Here is a 25,996-nt window from a genome sequence, read left to right as displayed (position 1 = left end):
TCCTTGGATCGTCCATGCACTGAACGGAGAAGGAAACCCAACGATCAGAAGCCGAACCTTCACCGGCAACCTCTGAAATTTCCGGCGACCGATTAAGCTGCATCTGGTATGGAAACTCATCTTCATGCCATTCTCTACGTGTTAGGCTAATTGGTTTTCAAAATTGATGGAGTTTTGTCTACTTGGTTTCTGGGTTGGCTCTGGTTCGACGTTGTTGCTATGTCGGCGACTTCTCTAACGCGTCTGGGCTTGGTTTCTGGTTCGACTGCTTCCCTGGACGAGGCCTGACCTTGAGTGAAAGTTAAAACTTCGAAGATTTCTGGGTTGTGCATAGTGAGGCTTGGATACCAGTTCATCACCGAGTTCTCCCTCTAGTTTTCAGAAAACTGCTGCGAGGGAGTTCAAACCCAGACTGGAAATCAGACTTGTTGAAGGTAAATTCGAAGTTCTAGAAGGAATTGGTTCTTGTTTTGTGTCTGGCTTGAGAAATTGTTCGAGTAGTGAAGAATGGGATATTGATTGAAATAGGTTATTGGTGATGGACAAGTTATTGGTGAGAATATTGTTGATGAAGTTGTGTGGTTTGGTGAATTGAGATTGTTCTGGTTTTGCAAGTTAATGTCTCGTTGGTTGCTAAGGCAGGTTATTTGAAATGGGATGAGAATTTAGATGTTTGTGAAAAGTTTGGAAAAGATCAAGTTTTAATTATGGGTGTCCAGAGTAAATTAGGTACACCCATATTGAGTCGAAATTATGTTGGAAAAATGTTGGGTGGCCTTAGTGAATTAGGTGCGCTCAAAATATGTTTGATTGGTACTGTAATTTCAAGTGAATGTTCGATGATTTAAGTTAATTGTCGAACCTACCATGATTGGTCTCACATTGGTCAAACTAGTCAAACTAAGAAACGTTAGTCAAATATGGTCAAACCTTGGTCAATCCTGGTCAAACCAGGAAAGGTTGGTTGGACGATTTATTAATCGTCAATATTTCATATAATTGTTCAATGAGATATTAGCGGTCGGAATCTAGGACTCCAGTTACCCGAGGAACGGAAGGTTCGCGACTCTCGGAGTACGCGAGAGAAAGCATCGAATCCAAGTAGGGATTCAGAACTCTCCTCAGTTAGTTGTTTTCTTATATATTGTGTTAAAATGAAGCATGTTTGGTGGTATGGTTTGGTTATGTTAAAAATGCAATGCATACTAACCAAATCGTGAGAAATGTGATGGCTTGAGAGCGAAAGAGGCACTGACTTCCTTGGGTTCGATTCCCTAAACCTTCGAAGGGTTAGCTATGCCGGTCGTCCGAGTACCCATAATCACGGACTCGGTACGTGTGTGTAGCTAGGTAGCGGACGCTCTCGCTACGCTTACCTGGTTATAAACTAATTTGAGGTAAGGTCGTGTAGTGAGTCTATGGGACCGACTATCAAGTAATACTTGGATTTGGCGCCGTACTTGTTTAAGCATCATGCATCAGTTTTCAAGTTGAAAAACATTATAAAGTTTGTCGTTCTTTTAAATATGTGGTTTAAATATGTTTTCATACTGGGCAGCCCAAACATTTGTTTAATATTGGTTTTAAGTCTAGTTGAGGTAGAGTTCCTGTTGAGCAGCGAGGACGAAAGCTCACCCCCTACAACAGTGTGAATGCAGGTATTGTGCACTGGTGACGGGACAAGAGCGGATGGAGCTGGGTGTGCAGAACAATTTCGGTAAACCATCGTTCAGACTTTATTCTAAATTCTTTTTCTCGAACTTCATGTTTCGGGACTTGTTGATAGCCTTGTGTCAAAATTAGATGAATTCTCATTTCTTGAGATTCGTATATCTCGTGTGAGCCTTTATTTTAAGTTCTGGACGAAGGAAATAGATTTAAAGATTTTTACCTCAAAAGTACTTGTAGCTTCATTTTAAATTCTCGTTTCTAACAAAATGCCTAGCGGTTCTCTAGTGCATAAATCAAGAGTTAGTGCATAAATCAAGAGTTTGGTTATGTTTTAGAGACTCGCGGCACTGTAATGAGCTTAGACTGGTGAGGTGCAGGTTGGGGCATTACAGTGACAAGCCCATCCCCACACTCTAAATACATATCTCTCCACTCATTCAAGGTAAGTCACCACTCTCCATTTACTCCTACCTTGCCTGCATTCTTACATGTATTTGACTTAGGCATTGGAGGATCGAAGGCCGGCTAGCCCGGTCTTCTCCCTCTGACCTCTGTTCATGGTTGGCAGGTACGAATCTCAGAGGTGAAAGCTCTCATGACAACCCCATTTCTAACCCGGAAACATTTGACGCTAGAATGAGGGGCCCCTAAGTAGAAAACACCCTCATAGCTCACCACGGGCAATTTCATCATCTCACTGGAATCTTTCCGAGCGACAAATTTTCTCTCTCCTCTTGGATCTCCCTCTGCTAACGCACCAGGAACTCATATCTTCACATCTCTTTCTTGATCTTTATCTCATTCACATGAGAATCAAAATTTTCAGCTTCTGGGATCAATTTATAGAGAACTTTGAGGAGAGAGAAAGTAGATCTGAGTTTTCTCTCTCCTCCATCAAGGGATCTCACGACACCTCCCTGCCTCACCTCCACCGCCATGGGACTCACCGGCCCTTGGCGAGTCATAGCCAAGGTCCATGTCCTCTGGCGACACCGGAAAGCATCTCACGCTCTACCGCCGTGAGCACCAGTCATTTCTTTTTCTAGGCACCCAAAATTTTCTATTTCTCCTCGTGCATCTTCCTTGACGCAAACGAGCCACATACCGGTGGCCCACCTCCTTCTTTGCTGCCACAACTCCTCTCTTCTTTAATCACACATACAAATCACATGGTTCAACTTCTCTAAACGGAGATGGATGAATGAGAGAGAATTTCTCTCTTCTTCGTTGACTAGACGACCCCACCCATTCTTCACTCTGGCCTCGAACCCAAATCGAAGCTCACTCCAATCTCAAGGCTCGAACAGTTGGCACAGTTCCTGTTTGGCTCCAAAACCAGCTTGGTGTGCAAACCGTCTCTTTTACTGTTGTGATTGCGCGGGCGTGCCAGCATCATGGGGTGCAGTCGTCGGGGGAGTCCCTTGACCTGACTTCTTACCAAACGTTGTGGACGAGGAGAGCACCAACCTAGTCACAAGGTTCTTTTCTCTGCCTTTCGGAAAAGGACTTCTTGCCTTACGGATAAGGGCTTGTGGTGTGATCTCTTCGCGTCACCGAGTCGATACTCAATATTGTAGATTGAGCAGAGCAATCACCGGGAAGTAGGAGAAAGCACAGGTTTTGCTAAAGCGTGACTTTAGCTTCGCTGGGTTGCGAGGGCGTTACCCTTGCTTCGCTGGGTTGCAACTGAGTTGCTCCGGAGAGACTTTGATAATCGTTGAGATTAGTTGATTGAAGAGTTGTCCTTTTGTTCTATCGCCTTAGCCTCTATATATAGGCAGCTTGCAGATTCTCCTTCCAAATAGGAATGCAATACTATATTTTAGGCCACAGTTATTGGCCTTTAAATCAAATCAAAACACTTAATAGTTATGATATCCAGATTTGCCTCTGTACATGGTTAGAATATAGGCAAGGATTAATTACCTCTTGGAGACAACTTCTGGGCATGCACGTCTGTCCTTGTGAAAACAATTAAGGATAATTATGTCCTTACCTATACAATCATTGATTACTTACTTGCATGCATATGTATATATGTAGCCCACGTAATCAGCCATGCAGCTTGCATATATAATTAACTTGTATATACATCTTGGGCAAGCCTTCTTTAACGTTCGCGAGCAAGACTTGATTGAAATATGTTAGTGTAACCTTGATTCTTGCGCCATGCTTCACGTATGTCCATTATATCCCTTCCTTAATTTACCCATTGTAATCAATAGTAGGAATATATGTGTAATCTTGATGCCAGCTTCGCTATCCTTTCGCGAATGTTTTAATTGCGAACGTATTCGCTATCCACAGTGAGGCTAGCCCACATCCACTACAGACCTTTAATGTAGACCAACTATTTTCAATTACTAGCGGCAGCTTGCACGTCAACCTCCTCCTTTCTTGGACGTAATCAAGCAAACAAATCTCCTTAATTATCAAATATTTGATAATTAATAGTAAATCAATGAATATCCAACAGATTCGCTTCAAGATTGCTTGGCCTCCAAGTAGGCTTTATTGAGCCTCTAAATCATATATTTCACACTTATCGAAAATATATAGCTTAGGCCACAGATATTGGCCCGGTTCTCTTCGAGTCCCCCTTCGTCGGGAAAAATATTTATTTTGGGTTCAAACAGTTCCCTCGCCGGCATCGCCCTTCCATCTCAACCGGAGCTTCGCCAATAGCACAACCAAACTGATTTGGGCAGCCCCCAAATCTTCTCTCTACACCCTAAACTAATCACCTGAAACTCCCCTTCTCTGATTAGTCACATTTGCGAGAATCAAGCTGGCCTCCAGTTTTATTCCGGAGAACAACTATAAAAATGGTCGCGACCGGGGGACTTCAATCTTCTTCCGGGGTGTATTAGTTCCACCGGAGTGAATTCACGCACTCACGCGCCGCCACTATTGTCATTCGATTAAAATTCCAGACTTGGGTTCAAGACAAGTTCTAGAGGTGCAAAATCGGACTCGGACTCGGACTCGGGCTCTCCGCTATCCCTCTCGGTCTTCTCCATTATCGCTCTCGGTCCCCTGCAATTGACCTCGCTCTTGGTCTCGAAATATCCAGAAAGACTTGCGATGGGTCTCAGTGTCGGAACCTGTACCTTGACCCATTTGGACCTCGCTGACCCATCTTGGTGGCTCGACCAATGTCGGCCTCGCCAACCCATCTTGCTCTCGCTAACTTATCCCGCTTATGCTTGTGTGAACGTATTACATTGATCTCAGTAAAGCTTCTATCGCTCTCGCTGACCCATTTTCCTCTCCTTGGTCGAGTAAAGGCCTAAAACTCCAGTATGGTTGAATTCAACAGCGAATCAAAAAAAAAAAAAAAGGGGAGAGAAGGAAGTGATCTCGGCACCCAAAGTCTGCAACCGAGTTGGAGTGATCTCGGTCTCGCCACCACCCCAACTCTCGGCATGGCAGCTCTCGATATTGTAACTCGGTGACCAATCCCTCTTGGTCTTAGTACCAACCATCCCAACAATAATCCTATCTCCCGGTAGCGACTTCGTCTTCCAACCAGCACTTTTGCAAAATAAATAGATAAAACTGTGGATATGCCCCTAGATTGCAATGTCCTCAAAGCCCCTTATGGCTATAATTACGAAGCAACAGTCGAACCCTCCCGGCACCAACATCTCTCGGTGACCCGAAGCAAAACAGACTCGCAGCAAACCACCTCGAGAAAGGAAAGAAAAGCCAAGTCCTTCTCTCATACGCAACTTTGCTTATATGCGTGTTCTCAATCAAATATTTATTGCCTGCTAGGTGTTGATGCATGAGTCCGAACGTGTCCAAATAGCATAATTGCTATTAAGTACACAACTACACATACACTCTTAGACTGTTCTGATCCCATTTGATACATGCACAAATGTAATCTTTGTTTTTTTTTTTTTTTTTTTTTTTTTTTTTTGGCAAAGGGGAATATCATTAAAAAACATAAGGGGAAAAAGAACCCTTGAGAGAAACAACAAAAAGAAAGACACAAACAACAGCCTCTACAAGTGAGGAGGACGAGGTAAACCGTCAAAAACAAGAACTGCAGCTAAGGGAGAAGGAGGGTGCTAAACCCAGTTAGGAGGACACCTCCCACTATAGACTAACGAAGCAACAATATGTGCTGCTTTGTTTGCCTTTCTACTGGTCCACGACCAGTTAAAATGTCGGGTTGAAAGGAGATACCGGACTTGAGAGAGAATATTAGTTGCTGTCCAATCCGAAGCAGGGCTATTATGTCTAAGAGAGTTGATAATATCTTGAGAGTCAGAAGAAATGAAAATATCCTGCAACGGGAAAGTGTTGGCAAGATGCATAGCTTCTCTAATAGCCAAAGCTTCTGCAGCCATTGCAGAAGGGGCCATCGTCTTTATTGCTCTGCCCGCAACTAACCGACCATTCGAATCACGAGCAATAGCTGCTATTCCACATAAAAGAGAGTCTTTGAACCATGATGCATCAGTATTTATTCGAATGGCATTCATAGGAGGTGGAATCCATCTTGAGAGGCAAGGAAGAGACTGAGTAAGACGTTACAATTGTCTTGGAATGGGAATCCCAGGCTTGGTTGCTGCAATAAACTCATTTGCTGCATGATAAGAAGACAAAGCAATCCTGATAGGGTCTAGAGGAATATGTTTATATAGACAATCACATCTATGTTTCCAACATCGCCAGAGAAAGAAAGATATGTGCGTAGCAAAGTCACTCGATTTCTCTAATTGACTCACAGAGAATAACCATCTGTCAAAAGAAGTAATGGTTTGGAGAGGGACTTTATAAGAGAAAGGATGAGCAAACCAAGCACTTACAATCCAGGGACAAGTCAGGAGGGAGTGTTCAATTGACTCATCATGATGCGAACACATATGACACTCAGCAGAGGTGGCAATGTGTCTTCTAGTGAGAGTTCCCTTTGTTGGAAGAATTCCATGGCAAGCACGCCAAAGAAAGTTCTTAATTCTCGGAATGGTCTTCAACTTCCATATCCAATTCGGAAGTAATTTTCTGAATTTCACGTTTCATAAATATTTTGTTAATTAGTTCAGGTATGTCTACTAGTCAGGTATATATTCACAATTATTAGTCAGAAAGCCAATTTGAACAAATGTTTTGGCCAGTTTGCAAGGGAAGAAAGAGAGCAGATGACAAACCTTAATTGTAGGGTGGTCTTCTCGTATTTTTTTTCACCAACCAGGCAAACAACCAGAACAAGCATTGCTGCTAATGTCCCAACAAGCAAACCCCAATGACTCAAGCTCCGACGATCTGCCTTCTCCATTTCCAACCACCTCAAGATACGTAAAATGATAACACCTGAGGAGAGCGTACAACATTACGCAAATAAAAGCATGTATTTGTAGGTTAAAGCAAAAAACTAACTAAAATCCAATCGAGAGGGCTATAATATCTTTACTACCGGAGATTAGAAAGGGTGGTGATAAAGAAAGCTTGGAATGGACGCCACCACAGAGCAGATGGTATTTTATTTGACGGCGGGAAAATAGAGAACAGAGCTACTACGTACGTACAACAAGGGAGAGGTGGTTACTCCTATTAGAAGGTGCACTGGATATCTATAAGAAGGCATAAAATCTGAACTGTATTTACAAACCTACAGAGAGGAGGTTTTGTTTAAATTGGTGGATATTTAAAAAAAGAAAGACCTCAATAGTAGTTGTTGTTTTCTTTTTTGACAAGCAACAAGAACTTATATTATAGAGATCGAGGGTAAAAACTCCAAATGGTACTTGAACCTTGAACTATTGCAAAAAGTATTTTTTGATACATACATATTTTTTTTGGGTCAGGATTAATGGACACATTATTTGACACACTTTTTGACACTTCATTTGAGCCCTCAGATATAAAGACATTTAATGGTCATGATTAATTATGACAAATGACTTGGCATAAAATTTATTCTTAACAAAAAATAAAATAAAATAACGCAAAACTTTTGTAAAAACAAAAATAAAATAAAAGGTTTAACAAAAAATGATTAAGAACTGAGAATACAATCAAAAAGAACAAAGAAAAAAAACACAAGAACAACATAACACGATCTCAGATTCTTGTTAAGTGGAAGATTGATAAACCAGTTGTTTAGTACATCAAAAGAAAATAAAGAATAACCCAAAAACATTCATGGAGGAATCTCGCATTGAACATAAAGCCAAGAAAACCACAATAAGTAGAGAGGGAGAAAGAAGATGATTGATCACCACAATTTTGATTCTCAGTTTCAGGTTAGAGAACAATTAGAAAACCATATCCATCAAAATTATGGTTGTAGGTTTCTCTTTATTGCATGATTCAAGTTTTGAGATTGGGTTTAATTGTTCTTAGGCTTTGTGAATTGTAAATAGTCAGAGAACACATACACACAGATATAAACAACATCTGGGAGAAGATCAACAAACCAATTTTGTAATGAAACGATTTAAATTTCCTGTACCAAAATATGGATTGTCAAAAGAATTCTTATAAAAAAGAAAAAATTGTGAAGAACTTGTGTTCGCAATATTTAGGAAATTCCCATTTGTTTCATTTTTATTACTTTGCCAAAGAATGAATGGAAAATGGCATTCTTGTTCAAAAAATGAGTTCTTGCTCTTTTGATCTTTCATTTTTTTTTTTTTGAACGTGTTTTTCTGTTTTCTAATATCTTGTTAGACTTATTATTTTATTTTAGAAAAGAATTTTTAACAAATTTTATGTTTTTGTTGGGAGGAAATTTAATACCATGTCATTTTCCATAACTAATCTTGACCATTGAATGTGTTAATATCTAAGGGTTAACATAACGTGTAAAAAATTGTGTCAAATAGTGTGTCCATTAATCCTGACCCTTTTACCCCAAATGGTACCTAAAGTATTGTGTTATTACCAAATATAGTATTTCCCGTCAACTTTTATGTTAAAGTCGCCTATGTGGTATAGTCTTTTTCAATAAAAACTCCAAATGGTACCTGAACTATTGTAAATTTTTTTTTTACTTATGTTTTTTTTTTACCCCAAATGTTACCTCAAATATTGCGCAGATAGACCCTAAAAAACGGTCTAAGCGGCTGCCTAGGAGCTGGGTCACCTATACGATTTTGGGCTAGGCAATTGGTCTAGGCATTTACTTCTCGGCAACTGCTCAGGCGGTCTAGGCGCTGGATGTTTCTAAGCGAAGGTTGACCTCTCTCAACACGACGAAGATCTGAAGCAAACTATTTTGCTTCGGGATTTTTCTGTGTCTATCTCTCAGAATATCAGCAATTCAATATTTCGAGATGGCGGTGGTTCCGGCGATCAATAGATCAACTCGATGAGAGAGAGAAAACAAAGTGAATAACATAAATATAGAAGAAAAGGATAGTAGTACTAGTTTCTGGTGTTTAGCGTGAGAGCGCGGTGACCTCGATTTCTTAATCAAACGTTTTGATTTTCTTGGTGAAATCAAGTAGCTACAGTACTATAGAGATCCTATAGATAATGGATAAGTAGCAAACACTAACATCGCCACTTCAAACATCACCGGAGCCGCGAGCCCCTCTCCGCCGCCGTTCATTTCTCTCACCACTACTTATATGGCGAAAAAAATTTCCGAATCGTGAAAAGAATGAATCGGAAATCTATCATGCGTTGATCTGAAAACCAAAGCGTGAATCTCACGGCGAGATTAAAGAACAATCAAGTGGACAAGTACCACGATGAGGTCGTAAATCTTGACTAGAAAGAGAAGGAACTTGAAGTCGGATGCATCGCTGAAACCGAGCCTCGGCGCCATTGTCACCGATTTCGAGCAGATAGCTCCCGAAAACTCAAACCCTAACCTAGCCTCTCCTCCATCGCCACTGCGATGTCATAAACTCCTAGTCCGATCAAACCCCAACGAATTCAGAAACAGTGACTCAGATAGCGGCGATTACAATCACATTATCAAATTGGGAGAGAAATTTAGAGAGAGAGAGACAGGTTCAGATGGGATTAGATAACGGGAGAGAGGGAGAGGAGCCAGTGGCATCTTTAGTAATTATGCTTAATTGTAGTGGCAGGTTATTAAGAGGTGACCTGAATTATCATGGAGACATTTGTGTTAACTGAATTATAATAAGGCACTTTAAAATGACCTCTTTTATCATTAGCCCATTGTAAAATGTATTTTTAAGGTTCTAAAAAATGCTAGACACTAGTCGGGTGGTGACCCAGGGACTAGCGCGTACAGTCCTAGGCGGAAAGGGCGTACGGTCCTAAGCGGAAGCCTAGGCGGGAACTAGTCAGTTTCAATTTATTTAACTTTTTAATTATTTTATGACATAAAATTAATAAGGGCTAATGATAAACGAGGTCATTTTAAAGTGTCAACCAAACAGAAACCAACAACATTAACAAGAAAACTGCTCTGCCGCCGTGAAGAACAGAGCAATCAATAACAAGATCCAACCAGATCAAATGATCGTTGAAGAGGCTGATGGCGATTCCGATGTACCCAGCTACTAAAGTTTCAGATATATACAAAAACAATAATCTTAGAACTCAAACCACCTCAAACACAAAGAACATCTTCTGCCAAGAAATCAACCATAGAGACCAGTTGAAGAGAGAGAAAGGTGAGACCCACCAAGTGATCGAAGGAACAGGCAACCAAATGGTACACAATCCCTTGTTGCATCATTGAGTGCAGTAGTGGGAGAACCCCACTTAGAACAAAGCTCCAAGGAGCATATATATAGGCCTTGACATAAGGAATATGATAAGCGCCACTAAAGATAGCGAGCACAAGTACAGCATCCAGACCTGAATAGTAGTCTGTCTTGTTTGTTATTTAAAAAACATAAATAAAATTAGAACAGTTGTTACAACTTAAAAGAGGAGGTCTTGTGAAGGACATTGGTATTTGAATAGTATGAGTTGTTAGAGGAGGAGGCCAATATTCTAAGAAAAGCTTTTTAGCTGGAGGTTGTTTTTGCAGACGAGCGCTTTTAGTTAATCATATGCCTTAGTAGAGTTTGCGCAATTGATTGTCCACAATCTTCAGGTGAACAGCTGGTTCTTATGTATAACATAGGGGTCTGTTTTATTATGACTGTTGTTTAGATAATTTTCATGATTTTCATGTTGATAATACTGTTAATCAATGTTCTAAAAATTAACTGTAGGTTGTCTAGGCCCGTTTAGGCCCTAGATGCCGCTGATAAATTTTTTAGTGTTTCGTAAGTCTACATGGCAATCTGACATGCTTTGACGCTGCAATTAAATATTGACATGTGGATTTGCTAAACTTGAATTATTTCAGCTATTTGTCAAAAGACCATTTTGGGTTTTGTGTTACTTTATTTCTCGCTTCTTCCTCATCACCAGATCCTTCCACTCTAATACTATTACTTCCCAACCCTATGATCTAATGATTCGATCAACCACTCAATTTTCATTCTAATGGCAAAGGTAGGGCAGAATTGGCACTTGACAACCCCTATTGGCAATGGTCGTTCTCTACCCCCGTGCACACCACATTCAATGTAGTGATCTTTCGCTCAGTTGTTTCCTGCACCATACTGATCGAAGACGAAGTTATCAGGACAAAAGATCTGACCGTGATCAAACATTGTCCATGGTTCCTGGCTTCATATCCAAGATGACGACACGTGGACCATACCTTCCGCCACTGGTTTTGTTGTAGTAGACGTTGACTCTCTAAAGTTGGAGCTGGAGTCGTTGGTGTTGCGTTCGGTGGGGTTAATGTCGTGTTTGGCGTAGACAACCTCCCAGACCTTGGCTCCAATCTGGTTGACGCATTGGCCTCCCTGAATATGAAGAATCTCACGCATTTTGGTGTATGGGTGTGTGACATATAAATATGTTATATATATTGAGATCTTGACCGTTCAGTTCTTAAAACTCCATGTATAGATCACATCTCAAATTTTCAGCCAAATTGATAATCGTTAAGGTACTGAACTAGATCAAATCAATGGACGAACAAAATCTGTCCAACTTGAACCGTTCATGTTTGTAATTGTAAATCACAGTTTTGAATGTCTTAACAATGATCAATTTGGCTTAAAATTTACATAGTAGACCTAAAAACTGAATGGTCCAGATGCCCATATATGATAAAAAAAATAAAAATAAAAAAGTTGGTCTTTTATACGGGGGGAGAGAGAGAGAGAGAGAGAGAGAGAGAGAGAGAAGTCCCAAACAGCTTCTCATGGCAAAGAAGACCCATAAAGGTTACTTCACAAAAAAATGGAAAAGTTGAGTTTATGTTTTAATTAATTTTAGCAAATCCACGTGTCAATATTTAATTGAAACATCAAACCATGTCAGATTGCCATGTGGACTGACAGGACCAATGAAGAATTTCTCGACAACGCCTAAGCAAGTTGGGTTTTAAAAAGTGTTCAAAAGATCTTTCTTATTTGGTTAAATACTTAAAAATGACTTTTTAATTAATAAATACTCATTATATACTTAATTTTTTCTATTTTTTTGATCAATTAGGCTAGTAACTTTTCAAGTAAATCAATAATATGTGTCTGGGCCAAACTCTAGGTTACTTGTGCAAGTTGTAATAGGGTTTATGTTAGAGATATTCTCGGAGATATTCATAGATATCCAATCATTGTACGATTACCTTTCTATGTACAACTCTGATTCTATGCTTGTAATCCTCTATATAAAGAGACCCTTATTATCAATGAAAGCACGACTCAATTCTCTCCCAATTTCAGTTTTCCGAAAATACGTTATCAGCACGATGCCCTAACCCTGGAATCTCAAAAACCAAAAATCCTAAATCCCTAGATCGCCGCACCTAGCCCGCGTTAGCCTTCTTCCTGCTGTGCGTCACCTCATCCCACCACCGCCCCACCATCCCGCGCGCCACTGCTCGTTGCCACGCTGTTGCCACACCGTGCCAAACTGCTGCCACAGCGTGCCACACAGCTGCCACACCAGGCCACACCACTGCCACACCGAAAACCCTAATTGGAGGTACGTTTTAAAGTTCCCATTTTTAGAGTTTTTGTTCCTTTTCTCTTCTTTTTCTTCGGGCACTTGCAACCTCCCTTCTTGTACCTCGTTTTCTTCGTCATAGGGGAGACCTAATTAAGCCGAACCGTGGGGGTTTGTGCTATCTCCATAGGGGAGATAGCAACCTCCCTTCTTCTACCCCGTTTTCTTCTTCATAGGGGAGACCTAATTAAGCCGAACTCTGGGGTTCGTGCTATCTCCAAGCTTGGAGCTTGTTGAGATCTCCAAACTTAGAGTTTGTAGAGAACTTATGATCAACCACTTACGTCATTGTTTCGATCTAATTCAGTACCTCTTGGGAACAACTGGCTCTGGATATAACAAGTGGGTTCGTGATGTCCGCCAGCATCTTAAGGCCGAAGGAATCCTGGATACGATTCTTGAGCCTAGCCAAGACGTGCTAACTATTGAGCAAGCTCAAGCTTTGGAAGCAAATAGAGCAGCCTTGGAGGCAAAAAAGGCGAAAGCCATCATCCTAATGACTCTTCATATGGATGATTCGCTCCAGTACGAGTATATGAATGAAGAAGACCCCAGAAGGCTGTGGGTCTCACTCGAAAAAAGATTTGGCAACGTCCATGACTCCCTGCTTCCTGACCTAGAAGTGAGATGGCATAGCCTCCGCTTATGTGATTTCAAGACTGTTCTTGGCTACAACTCGAAAGAAATTCGCATTAAATCCTTGATGGAATTCTGTGGAAAAGTTATCACAGATGTGATGTTGATCGAGATGACTCTCTCTACCTTCTCCGTCTCCACTTTGATGGTTGCTAAGAACTATCGAATTGATGTTACTGCAGGACGGTCACAAGATTTCATGAGCTCATTGGAGCTATGAATGTTGCTAAAAAGTATGACAACATCCTTGTGAAGAACTATAATTCGAGGCCCATGGGAACATAACATATTCCGGAGTCCAATTATAGTCGCGCCCCTAATGGTGGGCGCCAAGAGTGAAACCCTAAATCTAGGGACATTTCTGGACGTTTTGGTCCATATTCTCACTCTAATGAGGAAGGTAACAGCCAAAATAGGCGAACACGAAACCGAAGAGGTCAACGTGGAAAGAGAGAGGGAGGCAACGCTTCTGGCCAAGTTGCTGGGCCACCAACACTAAGAGCCATCCAAATAACGCTTTCAAAGCGCCTCAATCAATGGAGTTTGAGCACAGAGATGTATGTTCTCAATGTGGTTTATTCGGTCATTGGGCACACATTTGTAGAGCTCGTGAAGATGTTGTCACTGCCTATAAAGCATATTGTGAAGCAAGAAAAGCTCACTATATGGAACAAGAAGATCAAGAAGGTGATCTAGAGTGAAAGGTTGAAGACTACAAATTTGGCTGGGATCAATAGATCGCCAATTCTGTCTAAGTCTTTATTTTTCCAAGAGATGTAATAGGCAATTGCCATATACTTTGTAGTAAATGCAATTGGTTTAGCTTTTCTTCACATAGACTCATCGAAAATGAGTATGATGTCTAAGAAGGTTTTGAGATAAGTGGTACTTAAGCGAGCTTTGTTCCTCCTACATCGCTCTACTCACCTGGTCATATTTATGTTGGAGTTACCGAAAGAAGTAAAACGACTATCATTGTTTTGCATTAGCTAGTACTTGGATTAGACTCTCTTAATGGTTAAGAATAATGATGTCCTCCGTTGGCTTATGAATAAAATTTCGAGTTCTTTTCATTATGACTCCATTTTAATTCTGAGCATGTTACTTTGTGATTACGATGGCTGGGCCATCAGGATTATTTCAAGGACATGGAATAGCCCAAATTTTGCTTGCCAAATGGCATCTTGATTACTGTCACATAAACTCTCTACGCTCCTAGGTCAAATCGAACCCTATTGAGCTATTCGATTCAACGGATTCCATGCAAAACGCATGAAGAAAACGGAAAAGAGTTCTTTTGCACTACCTCTAATCATTACGAAATACGCATCTTAGAGAAACGTATGTGTCTCTCTAGTGGATTTTATGTCACCACTATTAGAGCTATTAAATCCAATAAAGTTATGAGAAAATATCTCTTGGATTTAGACACATATTGGCTTTGTCACGACAGGATAGGTCATCCTAATCATGATATGATGATCTGTCTACTAAAGACTTCACACGGACATCCATTCTTTCGAGCGAAACGGAGCAAGAATCAAAGATTGATTCCAGGACTAAGTGTGACAGCTGCCGCAGCCTTCCACTGCCTGCCTTGGTCCGCCACCGTCCCCCTTGATGACACCATAGTAGGCACCACCCATGGCCATGACGCCATGGATGCCAATTCCCATGGCCATGACATCATGGATGCCACTTCCCATGGTTATGACGCCATGATGGGTGATGTAGTCACAAAATTTGCTTTAAATAGCACTTCAAACGCTGAGGCCCTACCCAAATCCTCATTGGTTGCTTCCAATGCCCCTCGCTCATTTTGCAAAGCATGTTCCTTATGGAAATTAGGATCGAGACCGTCCTATGCAAAGGATACGAAAATACTCATTTTGTTCTTACAAAGAATAAGAAACAATCCAAGGGGATTATGTGGACTGATTCAACCAACTTGCGGACGTTTAAATATTTCATGACGTTGGTTGATAAGCAAACATGTTGGTCACGTGTTGTGTCATTGTCCACTTGTCATGCTACTTATACTACACTCCTAGCACATATCATATGACAACGGGCTCACTCCCTGGATCATCCCATTCAGTCAATCGGACTTGACAATGCTAGAGAGTTTACATCGAAGATTTTCGATGATTATTGCATGTCATATTCTCATGTACACACCCAAATGGTCTCGCGGAAACAACTATGATGGTAGCCCGGACATTGGTAGTACGCACCAATCTCCCTATATCCGCTTGGGGTGATGCAATATCGCATGCAGCTATGCTAATTCATCTGCAGCCCACCGCCACTCAAACAATCTTTGCGTTACAGCTAGTGACTGGGTACAAGTATCTCGTACTTACGCATATTTGAGTGTATCATTTATGTGCCAATTGCGCCACCATAGCGCACGATGATGGGTCCTCAAAGACGAATGGGCAAATGCGTTGGATATGAGACTCCAACAATCGTCCGCCACTTAATACCCTTGCTAGGCGATCTCTTTACCGCATGTCTTGCGGATTGTCACTTTGATAAGACAGTCTTCCTGTCGTTAGGAGGAGATAAGAACATGGATGTTCAACAGGAACGACAAGAATTGTCGTGGTCTGTCCCTACTATGTCTCATCTCAATTCCCGCTAAAGTGACGAAATCACACATATCTGCTGCAAATATGCCTGCAAGGATGGACGTCCCTAGGAGAGGACGTAGCGTCACCCTACACGGAGGTAGGCATGGCGCCAACGCCATAGAGAGTGATACTCTGGCGTTACAGACCACGGCCCCAGCTAGGATGCGTGGGAGGCCCGTGGGTTCGAAGGATACTTTGGCATAACTCAATCTTTGATCATCGACACTCAAAATCCGTCTCATGAGAACCTTCCAGATTATGGTTATCGTTAGGGGACACCTCAACGTCAGAACCTATTATTGAGAATATAGAACTCTCTGATAATTACACTAGTATACATGAGACGTAGGATAGAAACTCCATCATGATTGGTGATGTAGTCGCGCATGAGTTTATTGAGTCTGATGATATCAAACCACGCTCCGTTGATGAATGAATGCCAACGTAGAGAAATTTGGCCTAAATGGAAAGATGTGATCCAGCTTAAGTTGGATTCTGTAACGAAGAGGAAGGTTTTTCGAGCCACTGATGCCAACACCTCCTACATAAAACATGTTGACTAATGGGTTTTTATTAGAAAGCGTGATGAGAAAAGGAGATGACCGGTAATCTCGCCTTATGGCCCAAAGCTTCTCACAAAATGCCCTGGAATCGACTACGATGAGATATATTCTCTCGTAATAGATGTCATTACACTCTACTACCCTGTCAGTTTGGTAATTTTCGAATAACTGAACATGCAGCTTACGAATGTGGTCACTACGTATCTTTATGGGGATCCAGATATGGAATATACATGAAGTCTCATGGTGAACTTCATTTACCCAAGTCAAGAGGCTCTAGACCATGGAGAGCGTTTGCAATAAGGTTGAAATGCTCACTAAGTGACTACTTGATTGGGAAAGGAATATGTAAATACCCGCGCGTTTTCATAACAAGTTCCGGATTCTATCATGGTTCATATTAGTGACATGATGTTCATTAGAAGCCCTCAAAGAGTTAAGGGAAACCGCTGAACACTTGAAATCTGAGTTTGAGATGAAGAATCTTGGGAGAACACGATTATGTCTCGGTTTGGAACTTAAGCATCGTGTTGATGAATGCTTAGGCATTTTGACAAGGTCAAACCTTCAAACACACCCATGATCGTCCGTTGTCTTATCCTAAAAAGGATCCTCTTCGTCCGAAGGATGATGACAAAGATGTGCTAAAGACAGAAGTGCCCTACTTAAGTACAAAAGGCGCATTATTGTACTTACCCTAATACACAAGACCGAACATCTCATTTGCCGTGAACTTGTTAGCTAGATATAGCTCTGCGCCAACACGACATCATTGGACTCACACTGGGTATCTCTCTGACATAGCTTTCCCCATCCCAAAATGACATAAGTGTTTTGGAAGGTTTTGCTAATATTGGGTATCTCTCTTACTCACACAAAGGTCGTTCCCAAACTGGTTATGTGTTCACCATGGGTAAGACCTTGATATCTTGGAGGTCTACTAAATAGACCCCAGTCGCTATATCTTCGATCCATGCAGAGTTTATTACTCTTCATGAAGTAGTTCATGAATGTATGTGGATTGGATCCATAATTACACATGTTCAAAACAATTGTGGTTTGAAGTCTACCACAGATAAGCCTACGAGCATTTATGAGGATAATGCCGCTTGCATTGAACAAATAAAGTAAGGCTACATCAAAAGCGACGACACCAAGCATAATCAGCAACAACAGACTCTCAAGATCAAAGTGAACTAGGTTCAATCTACAGTATGGCAGACTTGTTACTAAGTCATCGGCTAATTCCACTTTCGAGAAACATGTTGGTAGCATCGTTTGCGGAAGTTATCCGAACTTCTATGACCGTAGTCATTAGGGGGAGATGCAAACATCAGGAGGAGATGTCTACATGTATGGTCTCGAAACGTGAAGGGTGTGTTGTACTCTTTTTCTCCTTCGACAGAAGTTATTTTTGTCCCACTGGGTTTTTGTTAATCGACAAGGTTTTTGACGAGGCAACGAGAGGAGCACTACGTTTGGGCGACACAAGGGGGAGTGTTCAAGTAAATCTAGAATATGTGTCTGGCCCAAACTCTAAGTTACTTGTGCAACTTGTAATAGGGTTTATATTAGAGATCTTCTCGGAGATATTTGTAGATATCCAATCATTGTACGATTACCTTTCTATGTACAACTCTGATTCTATGCTTGTAATCCTCTATATAAAGAGACCCTTATTATTAATGAAAGCACAACTAAATTCACTCCCAATTTCAGTTTTCCTAAAACAATAACTATAGTTTTAGTTTTTTTTTTTTTTTTAGTTGCATAAGGTCGGTCACTCTTTAATAGTTCAGCAAGCAGTACAATAATAACCCGCCCTTGATGAGCCATTATCTAGAGTACACTACTCATCACACCCCTATCACACCCACTTTTTTAGATTAGCCAGACAAAGAAACCTAGAAGTCCCGAAGAGGACTAAAAAAATTGATAACAAACCTTCTGGTTTCTTTGCGCCCTATTCTCTCAAAAAAAAAAAAAAAAATTGTCATAATTCCTGTCAACAAAAAGAAATTTTGACCAAGATTACAAGAGCCTTAAAGACCCAAGCCCAAAAAGCCCAGAACAAACCTTGCTCATAAGCCCAGGACAGAGTAACCAAAGCCAAGAAGCCCAACTTAGACAAAGCCTAAGTGGGATGTTGGCCACCTCCACAGCAGAATCGCCACCGCAGCCATGATCCCACGTACCGCCGTGCCCACGTCGACGAAAGAAGATAGACAAGCAGCACCACCTCCACCGCCACTAAAGCCAACAGATTGCACTCCACTCATCAGAATCTGCAGAAAACCACGCCAGCCTTCATCATCGTTGCTGCCGCCACGAGTAGGAGCCCACGACCGACTCACAGAGGCAAGACCACCACCGCTGCGGCCCGACACTCCCACAGCTCCGCCTCCACCATCCTCTGGCTTCCAAAATCGTCGTCCGAGGCAGAAGCTCGAAGCCGATCCGGAACCCCAAGAAGCCAAGACCGATCCAAACTCAGATCGGGTACAGAAGAACCATCATTGTACCATAGAAAAAGATCGCCTCCAATCCACACCAAAAGGCAAAACAGAACAACGAAGACGAAAACCACCACCGTCACCCTAAAGACGATCAGAGAAGAAGGAAGATCCCTCCTTTCTAGTCGTAGGTATAGCGCCGTCATTATCTTTAGATAGTCGCGAGTGAAAACTCTTTCATGACAGACTCGGGGAGAGAGTCGACATGAACTCCGGTTTTTACAAATATGACGTATAAGCCGTTCTATACAAAAGTGAAATTAAAGAACTAGGTAATATAAATTCAAAAGAAAAGGAAAAGGATATTAGTTTTAGGTTTTAGTTTCACACTTTCACTTATTTGTATGTTGTATAATAAAAATAAAATAAAATAAAACCTCCACATCCACGTAGGCGCTTGGTTTTTCTTCGCTGCTTGCCTACCAATAGCAATTTTAAGAAAATTGATGTTAATACAGTGTTCTACTTATTGAAATCTCTAAAGGGGCTAAGGAGCTTTTTTGAATTCCACTTTGTTAGAATGGAGAATCTTATACAATATCATGTTTTGAAGAAGAATTAATTCCTTCAACAATTTTGTATTCATCATTTTATCATATAAGAAATATATGGTTAATTTTTATATGACTAACTACTGTATAATGGAGTTGTCGAATTCTGTGTAAGAAACATCTATATCACTATATCACTACTTGTGAATCAGTGTGTGATGAAGGTGCTTCTAGTCTGATGTAGTCATACATGACTCCTTGGAAAGTTTCACCACCTCTCGCTTGCGTAAGGTAGACGGTGTTGATTCCTTCTTTTAGTAGCGAGCTTGGTATCTCAACACTAAACAACCAGTACAAACCATGAATTCCATGTCTTGCTATCGCATTGTCCCCTCCTATTAACTTTGATGAAAAATGAGGTTGCTCATCGCTCTTGTTGTTAATTCGAACCTAATTAAAAGTCGATGTCAATAATTAGTTGGAAATTTTAGTATTAATTGAAAAGAGTAAATTTGGTCAGACTTATATAATACGATTAAATATCGAATACTTGGTTAATACAAGTATACATTACCTGCAATTCTGCATTGTTTGCTGAGGCCAATGCCAATTGGAGTGTATAATTTCCTGGATTTGTGACATTATGAAGTTCAAATAGAATTTGCCACGTCGTGCCTACATAGGTTTCATTTCCAGTATTTCTGCCAGATACATATTAGTAAATTACACTAACTTGATAATACATAAGTACATAACTAATGATGTAAAGGCAATGTTGCAAGATTATAGGTAAAGCAAGTACCTGGTCACTTGAGCATAGAACCAATCATCATGGTAATTGTTGATAGCTACGGTGTACACAAGATCATTATGAGGGTATCGCTCTCCATAACGTGCCCACAACCCGTATTGCCTAAAACTATTTGTGATAGTATCCATTTACAGTAAGCAATTAGTTGTAGCAGAATGAGAAATATAGCTCATAGATTAACACACTAAAACAGTTTAGTGCACCGATTGTTAGGTATATGAGAACTTACTTTTCTGAGTGATTCTGGGTGTATAAATTGTTCAAAAGAGTTGGATAAGGATCTGGTACGTAGAATTCGGCAGCAGTGCGATCAGGGATGCCAATTTCCCACAAAGTAGGACCATTTCTTGGAGGTTCGTAAGTAAGATTGTCCAATTTGATATTAGACCCTAGAGTAAGTACATATGTTAATTACTAATTAGTTTTTTTGGTAGCAGGACTATCTTGTTTCTTTTATTCTTAAAAAAAATGTTAAGCCAAAAAGATCGCGTAATTACCTGGAGTAATTGTAATATCAGCCTCATATTTGTAATCCCCAACAATGCCAGGAACCCATGCATAAAAACTATAGTTTCCGGGTCGAACATTTTTGATAATGAATCTACCTTCTTCGTCAGCTTGATTCCAAAATTGATAACCCTGAAAATTCAATGTAGCAAATAAATAAAAAATTTATAATATATTTCATCTTGATGCTTTTAGGTATAATCTACTTTTTTCCTTTTCCTTTGGGGAGTGAAATTCACATTCTATTTCACAGTTCATACTCCATGTTTCTTTATCTAATATCTTAAATTTTGTCATTTTATGAAGACAAATATTTGAGAGAGTGAATTTCATTCTAAAAGAGGAAAATATGAGTATAGATTCCAAATTTGGGAGTGTGAATTTCATTCTTCTTTTCTTTTGATACTTTTAGATATGATCAAACAAGATCAAATAACCAAAATGCACATTATCAAATGGATTCTGGTGTAAGAAATTACCTTGTTTTCCCTTTGCCATGATCCCACTTCTCCGAGTGCAGCCAATCCCACATGAGCAGAACTTGCTGGGAAAAGGCTCTCATTGATGTACCTAAAATAAAAATAAAAAAACTTTATCGTATATGTAGATTTACTTTACGTGTTAATCGAATAAATTTGATTGAGAAATTGAACTTGGATATGAGCGTAAATGCACTATGTCTATAGCATTAGAGTTACATACCGATCATGTATTAGTAATTGGCCCAAAACTGATCCCCGTTGATGGGAAGAAGGAAAGTCCTCGGATTGAGTGAAATTATACGGCCAGTTCTTGACTTCTTTAAGCATCTAATAAGAATTTTTAGGGTATGGTCATTTGTCTATTCAAATTTATTTATTTATTTATAAACAACTGACGGTACAAAACATTTAGTTTGTATGTCGAACTCAGAACTTTCTATTTATAGAGGAGAGACTAATATCACCAAATCAAATGATACTGGACAGTTTAGTTGAACTTCAACATAGTGATAAATTAAACATGAACGAGATGTTCTAAGATTGTTATTATTACCTGCTTTTTAGCATCATTCCAAAGTATACGGATGGAATTCTTTGAGCTTGGAGCCGAATTAAGATACACAAAGACAGGCCCAAAAACCTTTTTCCATGCCTCACCTTCTTCAAATTTGATCTGAAGTTCCTTCCCAGCATAATGAGTACTAACAAACATCTGTATCAATGTGCATATGAGAAAAATCTAAGATTTAGAAACTGATTTGGATCAGAATCACAAAGGAACATGATGAAAGAAACTAGCTAGACCGGTGTACTCAGTACTTACTGAGAGGGTGGTTGGACCAACATGGGAGGTGAGGTCCTGCTTAAAGGGGCCTCCTGTACGAAATTCGTCGCTGGGTGTGATCATCCAGAATCCCACAGATTCATCAGTACTAATCCAACCATGAACTTTGTTATCTTTGTCCTCGATTGAGTACTGGTACTTGTCATCTACCTCTCCTCTAAAGTCAGGATTGCTTGGATTAGTCAAAAGACAAGCTTCTTTATACGCAAGTTTCTGACCACGACCACGGTCTGCTGCTGTTGGCATGCTTCTTTGCCTGGTGTCTGATAACGCCATATAATGAAATCTGACCATTGATAATAAGAAATGTAAAACACAAGTGATTGAGTTTCATTTCACAAGCAATTTTTAGATACTCACTGTGTCGAACTCTAAAAACTGTCGGGTACTTAATAATGTTTGCTTTTTCTACTTACTTGGCTTGTTCAAGCTTGTAAACCATTCTAATTTGATCCATATCCTGTACTGCCGGCCACCCATCAAGGCGCTCGAATATTCCATATGCATAGAAACCAGAACCACCCCGCTGCAGTATGTACCTGGAACCAAAAAGTATAGTTAAGATTAACTGTACACTACAGATTTTGTTGCCATTTAGATTCAGAAGTGTTAAGACCACACCTTTTATCTACAGTCAAGGGAATTGTGTTCGTGCCGTTACCAAGGGAAACATCATATGTTCTTAGGAAGGAAATTTCTGCTTGGTCTGGCCTCGCGGTAATAACCCTAAATTTTGTTGCTTCTAGTCTGCACTTGAACCATGTTATTAATTTTGCTGCTAAAACTAAGTAAATACATTGTTTTAATTAATTTCAGGTGGAGAAGTAAAAGGATTAATTGATTGCTTACTTGTCAGTTATATTCTTTTTCCAGACCACATCCCAGTACCTGCAGCAAGTTTTCATATATGTCAAAGAAAAACTTGGATTTCTTAATAATTGGAACGAGATGTGCATCATATGCTTTCAAATAGTCTTGGAAAAAAAAAAAAACCCTCATGTTGCCTTGCTAAACTCTTTGGAGCATTTCATCAAACAAAAATCCGCAATTGTCAAGGACAAGGTCCATAACCATGGAAGTAGTTGGCTTACCCTCTATTATTTTCTTCATTCCCCATTTCAAGTATGTCAAGGCCTCTGTACTGTATACCAATAACGTATCCGCCCGGATTAGAGAAAATGACTTTGACAATGCCATTATCCAAAACAACCTAAAAAGTGAAACCCACAAATTAAATAGCTAATCAATACTCATGGTTCTATTCCAACTCATAAATGCTACTCAAAACTGTAAAAGTCATAGCTCTAACTTATTAGTTAGACAACTCTTTTTAATATTGGAAAAAAAAAAAAAGGAAATTACTAAAACCAGGATAATAGTTTACCCTCTTGGGGTCCGTTGTTAGTAAATTGACCCCCTGTTGTCGCCGAGGAATTATGCTCCTTAGTGATCGTCTGCAATCAAAAATTGAGTACAGTCAATTCAGCATGTTGCATACATCGAAAAATTTCGCTTATATCCTGTTATTTGTATATTGGTCAATCTAAATTATAAATCAACTTAACCATAGAAGCATGAATGTCCCCTCATCCATGTCTTCATGAGCACATGTTTTCTTGTAGTTTTTTTTTTTTTTTCAATTATTCATCTGTAGTCATGTGAATACAGTGAATTGTTAGTACTAATCGTGACCTCTGGGAAGAGTGCAAGAAAGTAAAAGGCAAAAGCAAACCTATGTGATGCAAATATTGAAGTAATAACACAACATGAGAGAGAGAGAGAGAGAGAGAGAGAGAGAGAGAGAGAGAATTACAAACTCTTAAAAGTTATGGTTCACGAGACAGAAAAAAACAAGAGAGATAGGTGCAATGATAGCTTGAATAAGAACCAGAATAATTAAGTTGATGAAGACCTGAAGACCTAGTAAAAATTAAAAGCACCCCAGAATTATATGTGAAATTCAGAGCATGCATCTATATTCTCAGTTATCAAGATCATGGAAAATCAAATATCTATGAAAAAACACCGGTAAATGTAATTAATTGATGTTCCTAACTTCCCATGTAAGATTGGAATAATACTTTCCAATTCTAGAAAAAGGAAATATGTTTGAGAGGGACTCTGCTCATTAATACTCTGCTTCTTCTAGCAGTTAAAGAACTCAGGATTATTAGGGATGAAATCTGCTGTCCCCAAAAATACTGTGCCAAACCTGTCCCCATGCATTCATTGGTCCATAAAGATTAAGAAAATGTTTTCTTAATCTTTTGTTCTATATTTTATTCTTTGTGGACCAATGAATGCATGGGGACTGGTTTGGCACAGTATTTTTGGGGACAGCAGATTTCATCCCGGATTATTACTCCAGGCTAAAGTAACATAGATTTTCACCTTCACCATTAAAGACACAATGTCCTCTCTCTCTATCTCCATCTCTCTCTTTCTTCTCATGCTTTGCCTCACCAATCACCATGAGATAAAAGAAAGACAGAAACATAGGAAACAGAGGAAGTATGCAAGAGAAGAAGGAGAGCAGATGACCAACCTTACTCGGCTCGTCGTCTCGTCGTAAGTTCCATGACCAGCCAAGAACAAAACCAGAAGAAGCATTGATGCTAATGACCCCAGAAGCCAACCCCATTTCCTCATCTTCTCCATTTTCGTCCACCCTGCAAATTCAGAACAAAAGCTCCTTAATGTTCATATAAATATACAGAAAGAACATGCATTTAATAAAACAAGATAATTAAGCATGGTGTATGGATTACTTCATTGAAATCTCAGCAGCCAAAGCTCCCAAAGAAAATGGCTAATATACCTTAAGTTTCCCTGTAAAGGATCTTGAATTTTTGGAGGCAATAGAAAGCTTAAATAGGGGGACAAAGAAACAGAGTAAATATTATTAGAATGTGTACTTTTTTCGATCATCAATAAATTCCTTTTTGGATCCGTAAGGCTTCTGAAACGTGCAGACATATATAAATATGAACGTTATATATATAACTGCGGCCGATCAGTTCTCTGCTTCCTGTATGGTGTTACATTCTTGTTGAAAAATAAATTTTATATACTATGTTTCTGAAATCCCTGTAATCACCTGCTTGAATTTTGTGTTATGTAATAAGTGAAGAGGGCAATTTTGTCCTGCAGAAAATATGACATGGGCAGAGGAAGGAGAAGGTAAACTGAAATTTTTGACAATTTTGGGCCAAACTTTGACGATTTTTCAAAAATTAGTTAACAAACTAAAAGGGTTGAAATGTTTGGATTTGGGAGTAATTTTTCAGAGAGGTTTGTGCTGTTATACCAAATTTTGACCAAAAAACAACAAATTTTCACAAAACTTTTTAGAACCGGCATACCGTATTGAAAATGAAGTATTGAAAATGAAATATTATACGTATAGTAAGGGGCTTCAATAGGTTGAACTTCTAGAGTAGAACTAGTTAACAATTAAAATGTGGTGATGGTACAACCGAAGAGAGAAAACTAGATGGATGAACTACGTGTCTTAATTTTGAAAAAAAAAATTAAGAAAATGTATAATGTATTTTAGGAAAGATCACCACAACATCATCATTCACCTTGATGCTCTTGATCTAAACTACCCACTCCATGAAATCCTAAATAGGAAACCCCCTCCATAATGTATTAGGTAATTTAAATCAAATCATTAAAAGGAGTTGAGAAGTGACGGAAAAAATATTAATTATATAGTACGTTCATATACACAATCTAAAATATTATCAATGTGGACATTCATTGATTCAATGATTCCTAAATCATTCTATGTGTGCATGAAGTTTCGCCAAAAGCAAAAATTGCGTGACCC

The 25,996-nt window shown here is 39.7% G+C and overlaps 1 protein-coding gene across 1 annotated transcript; it reads right to left on the bottom strand.

Annotated features, from left to right (window-relative positions):
• Positions 1 to 19,667: 19,667 nt before the first annotated feature.
• On the bottom strand, positions 19,668 to 25,239 carry LOC133727516 (rhamnogalacturonate lyase B-like). Its single transcript, XM_062155110.1, has 16 exons — positions 24,983 to 25,239; positions 24,710 to 24,833; positions 23,549 to 23,618; positions 23,256 to 23,374; positions 23,014 to 23,052; positions 22,786 to 22,911; positions 22,581 to 22,703; positions 22,144 to 22,450; positions 21,874 to 22,032; positions 21,541 to 21,647; positions 21,318 to 21,408; positions 20,829 to 20,970; positions 20,561 to 20,720; positions 20,323 to 20,439; positions 20,095 to 20,221; positions 19,668 to 19,970 (listed from the first exon to the last, which is right to left on the bottom strand). The coding sequence occupies exons 2-16, from the start codon at positions 24,820 to 24,822 to the stop codon at positions 19,710 to 19,712; spliced, it is 2,061 nt and encodes a 686-aa protein (XP_062011094.1). The 5' UTR covers positions 24,823 to 24,833; positions 24,983 to 25,239; the 3' UTR covers positions 19,668 to 19,709.
• Positions 25,240 to 25,996: the final 757 nt, after the last annotated feature.

This window comes from Rosa rugosa, chromosome 1 (genome assembly GCF_958449725.1).
Source record: "Rosa rugosa chromosome 1, drRosRugo1.1, whole genome shotgun sequence".
Classification (NCBI taxonomy): Eukaryota; Viridiplantae; Streptophyta; class Magnoliopsida; order Rosales; family Rosaceae; genus Rosa; species Rosa rugosa.
The sequence above is the reverse complement of the archived record's forward strand: the minus strand, read 5'-3'. Positions and strand labels throughout refer to the sequence as shown.

Bases quoted from the DNA above. Each gene is read 5' to 3' on its own strand.
- LOC133727516 (XM_062155110.1), bottom strand. From the start codon at position 24,822: ATGGAGAAGATGAGGAAATGGGGTTGGCTTCTGGGGTCATTAGCATCA. The intron at 23,053-23,255 runs GTAAGCCAACTA...AACTTGCTGCAG, and splicing joins AATGAAGAAAATAATAGAGG to GTACTGGGATGTGGTCTGGA. The intron at 22,033-22,143 runs GTAAGTACTGAG...ACATTGATACAG, and splicing joins TTGGTCCAACCACCCTCTCA to ATGTTTGTTAGTACTCATTA.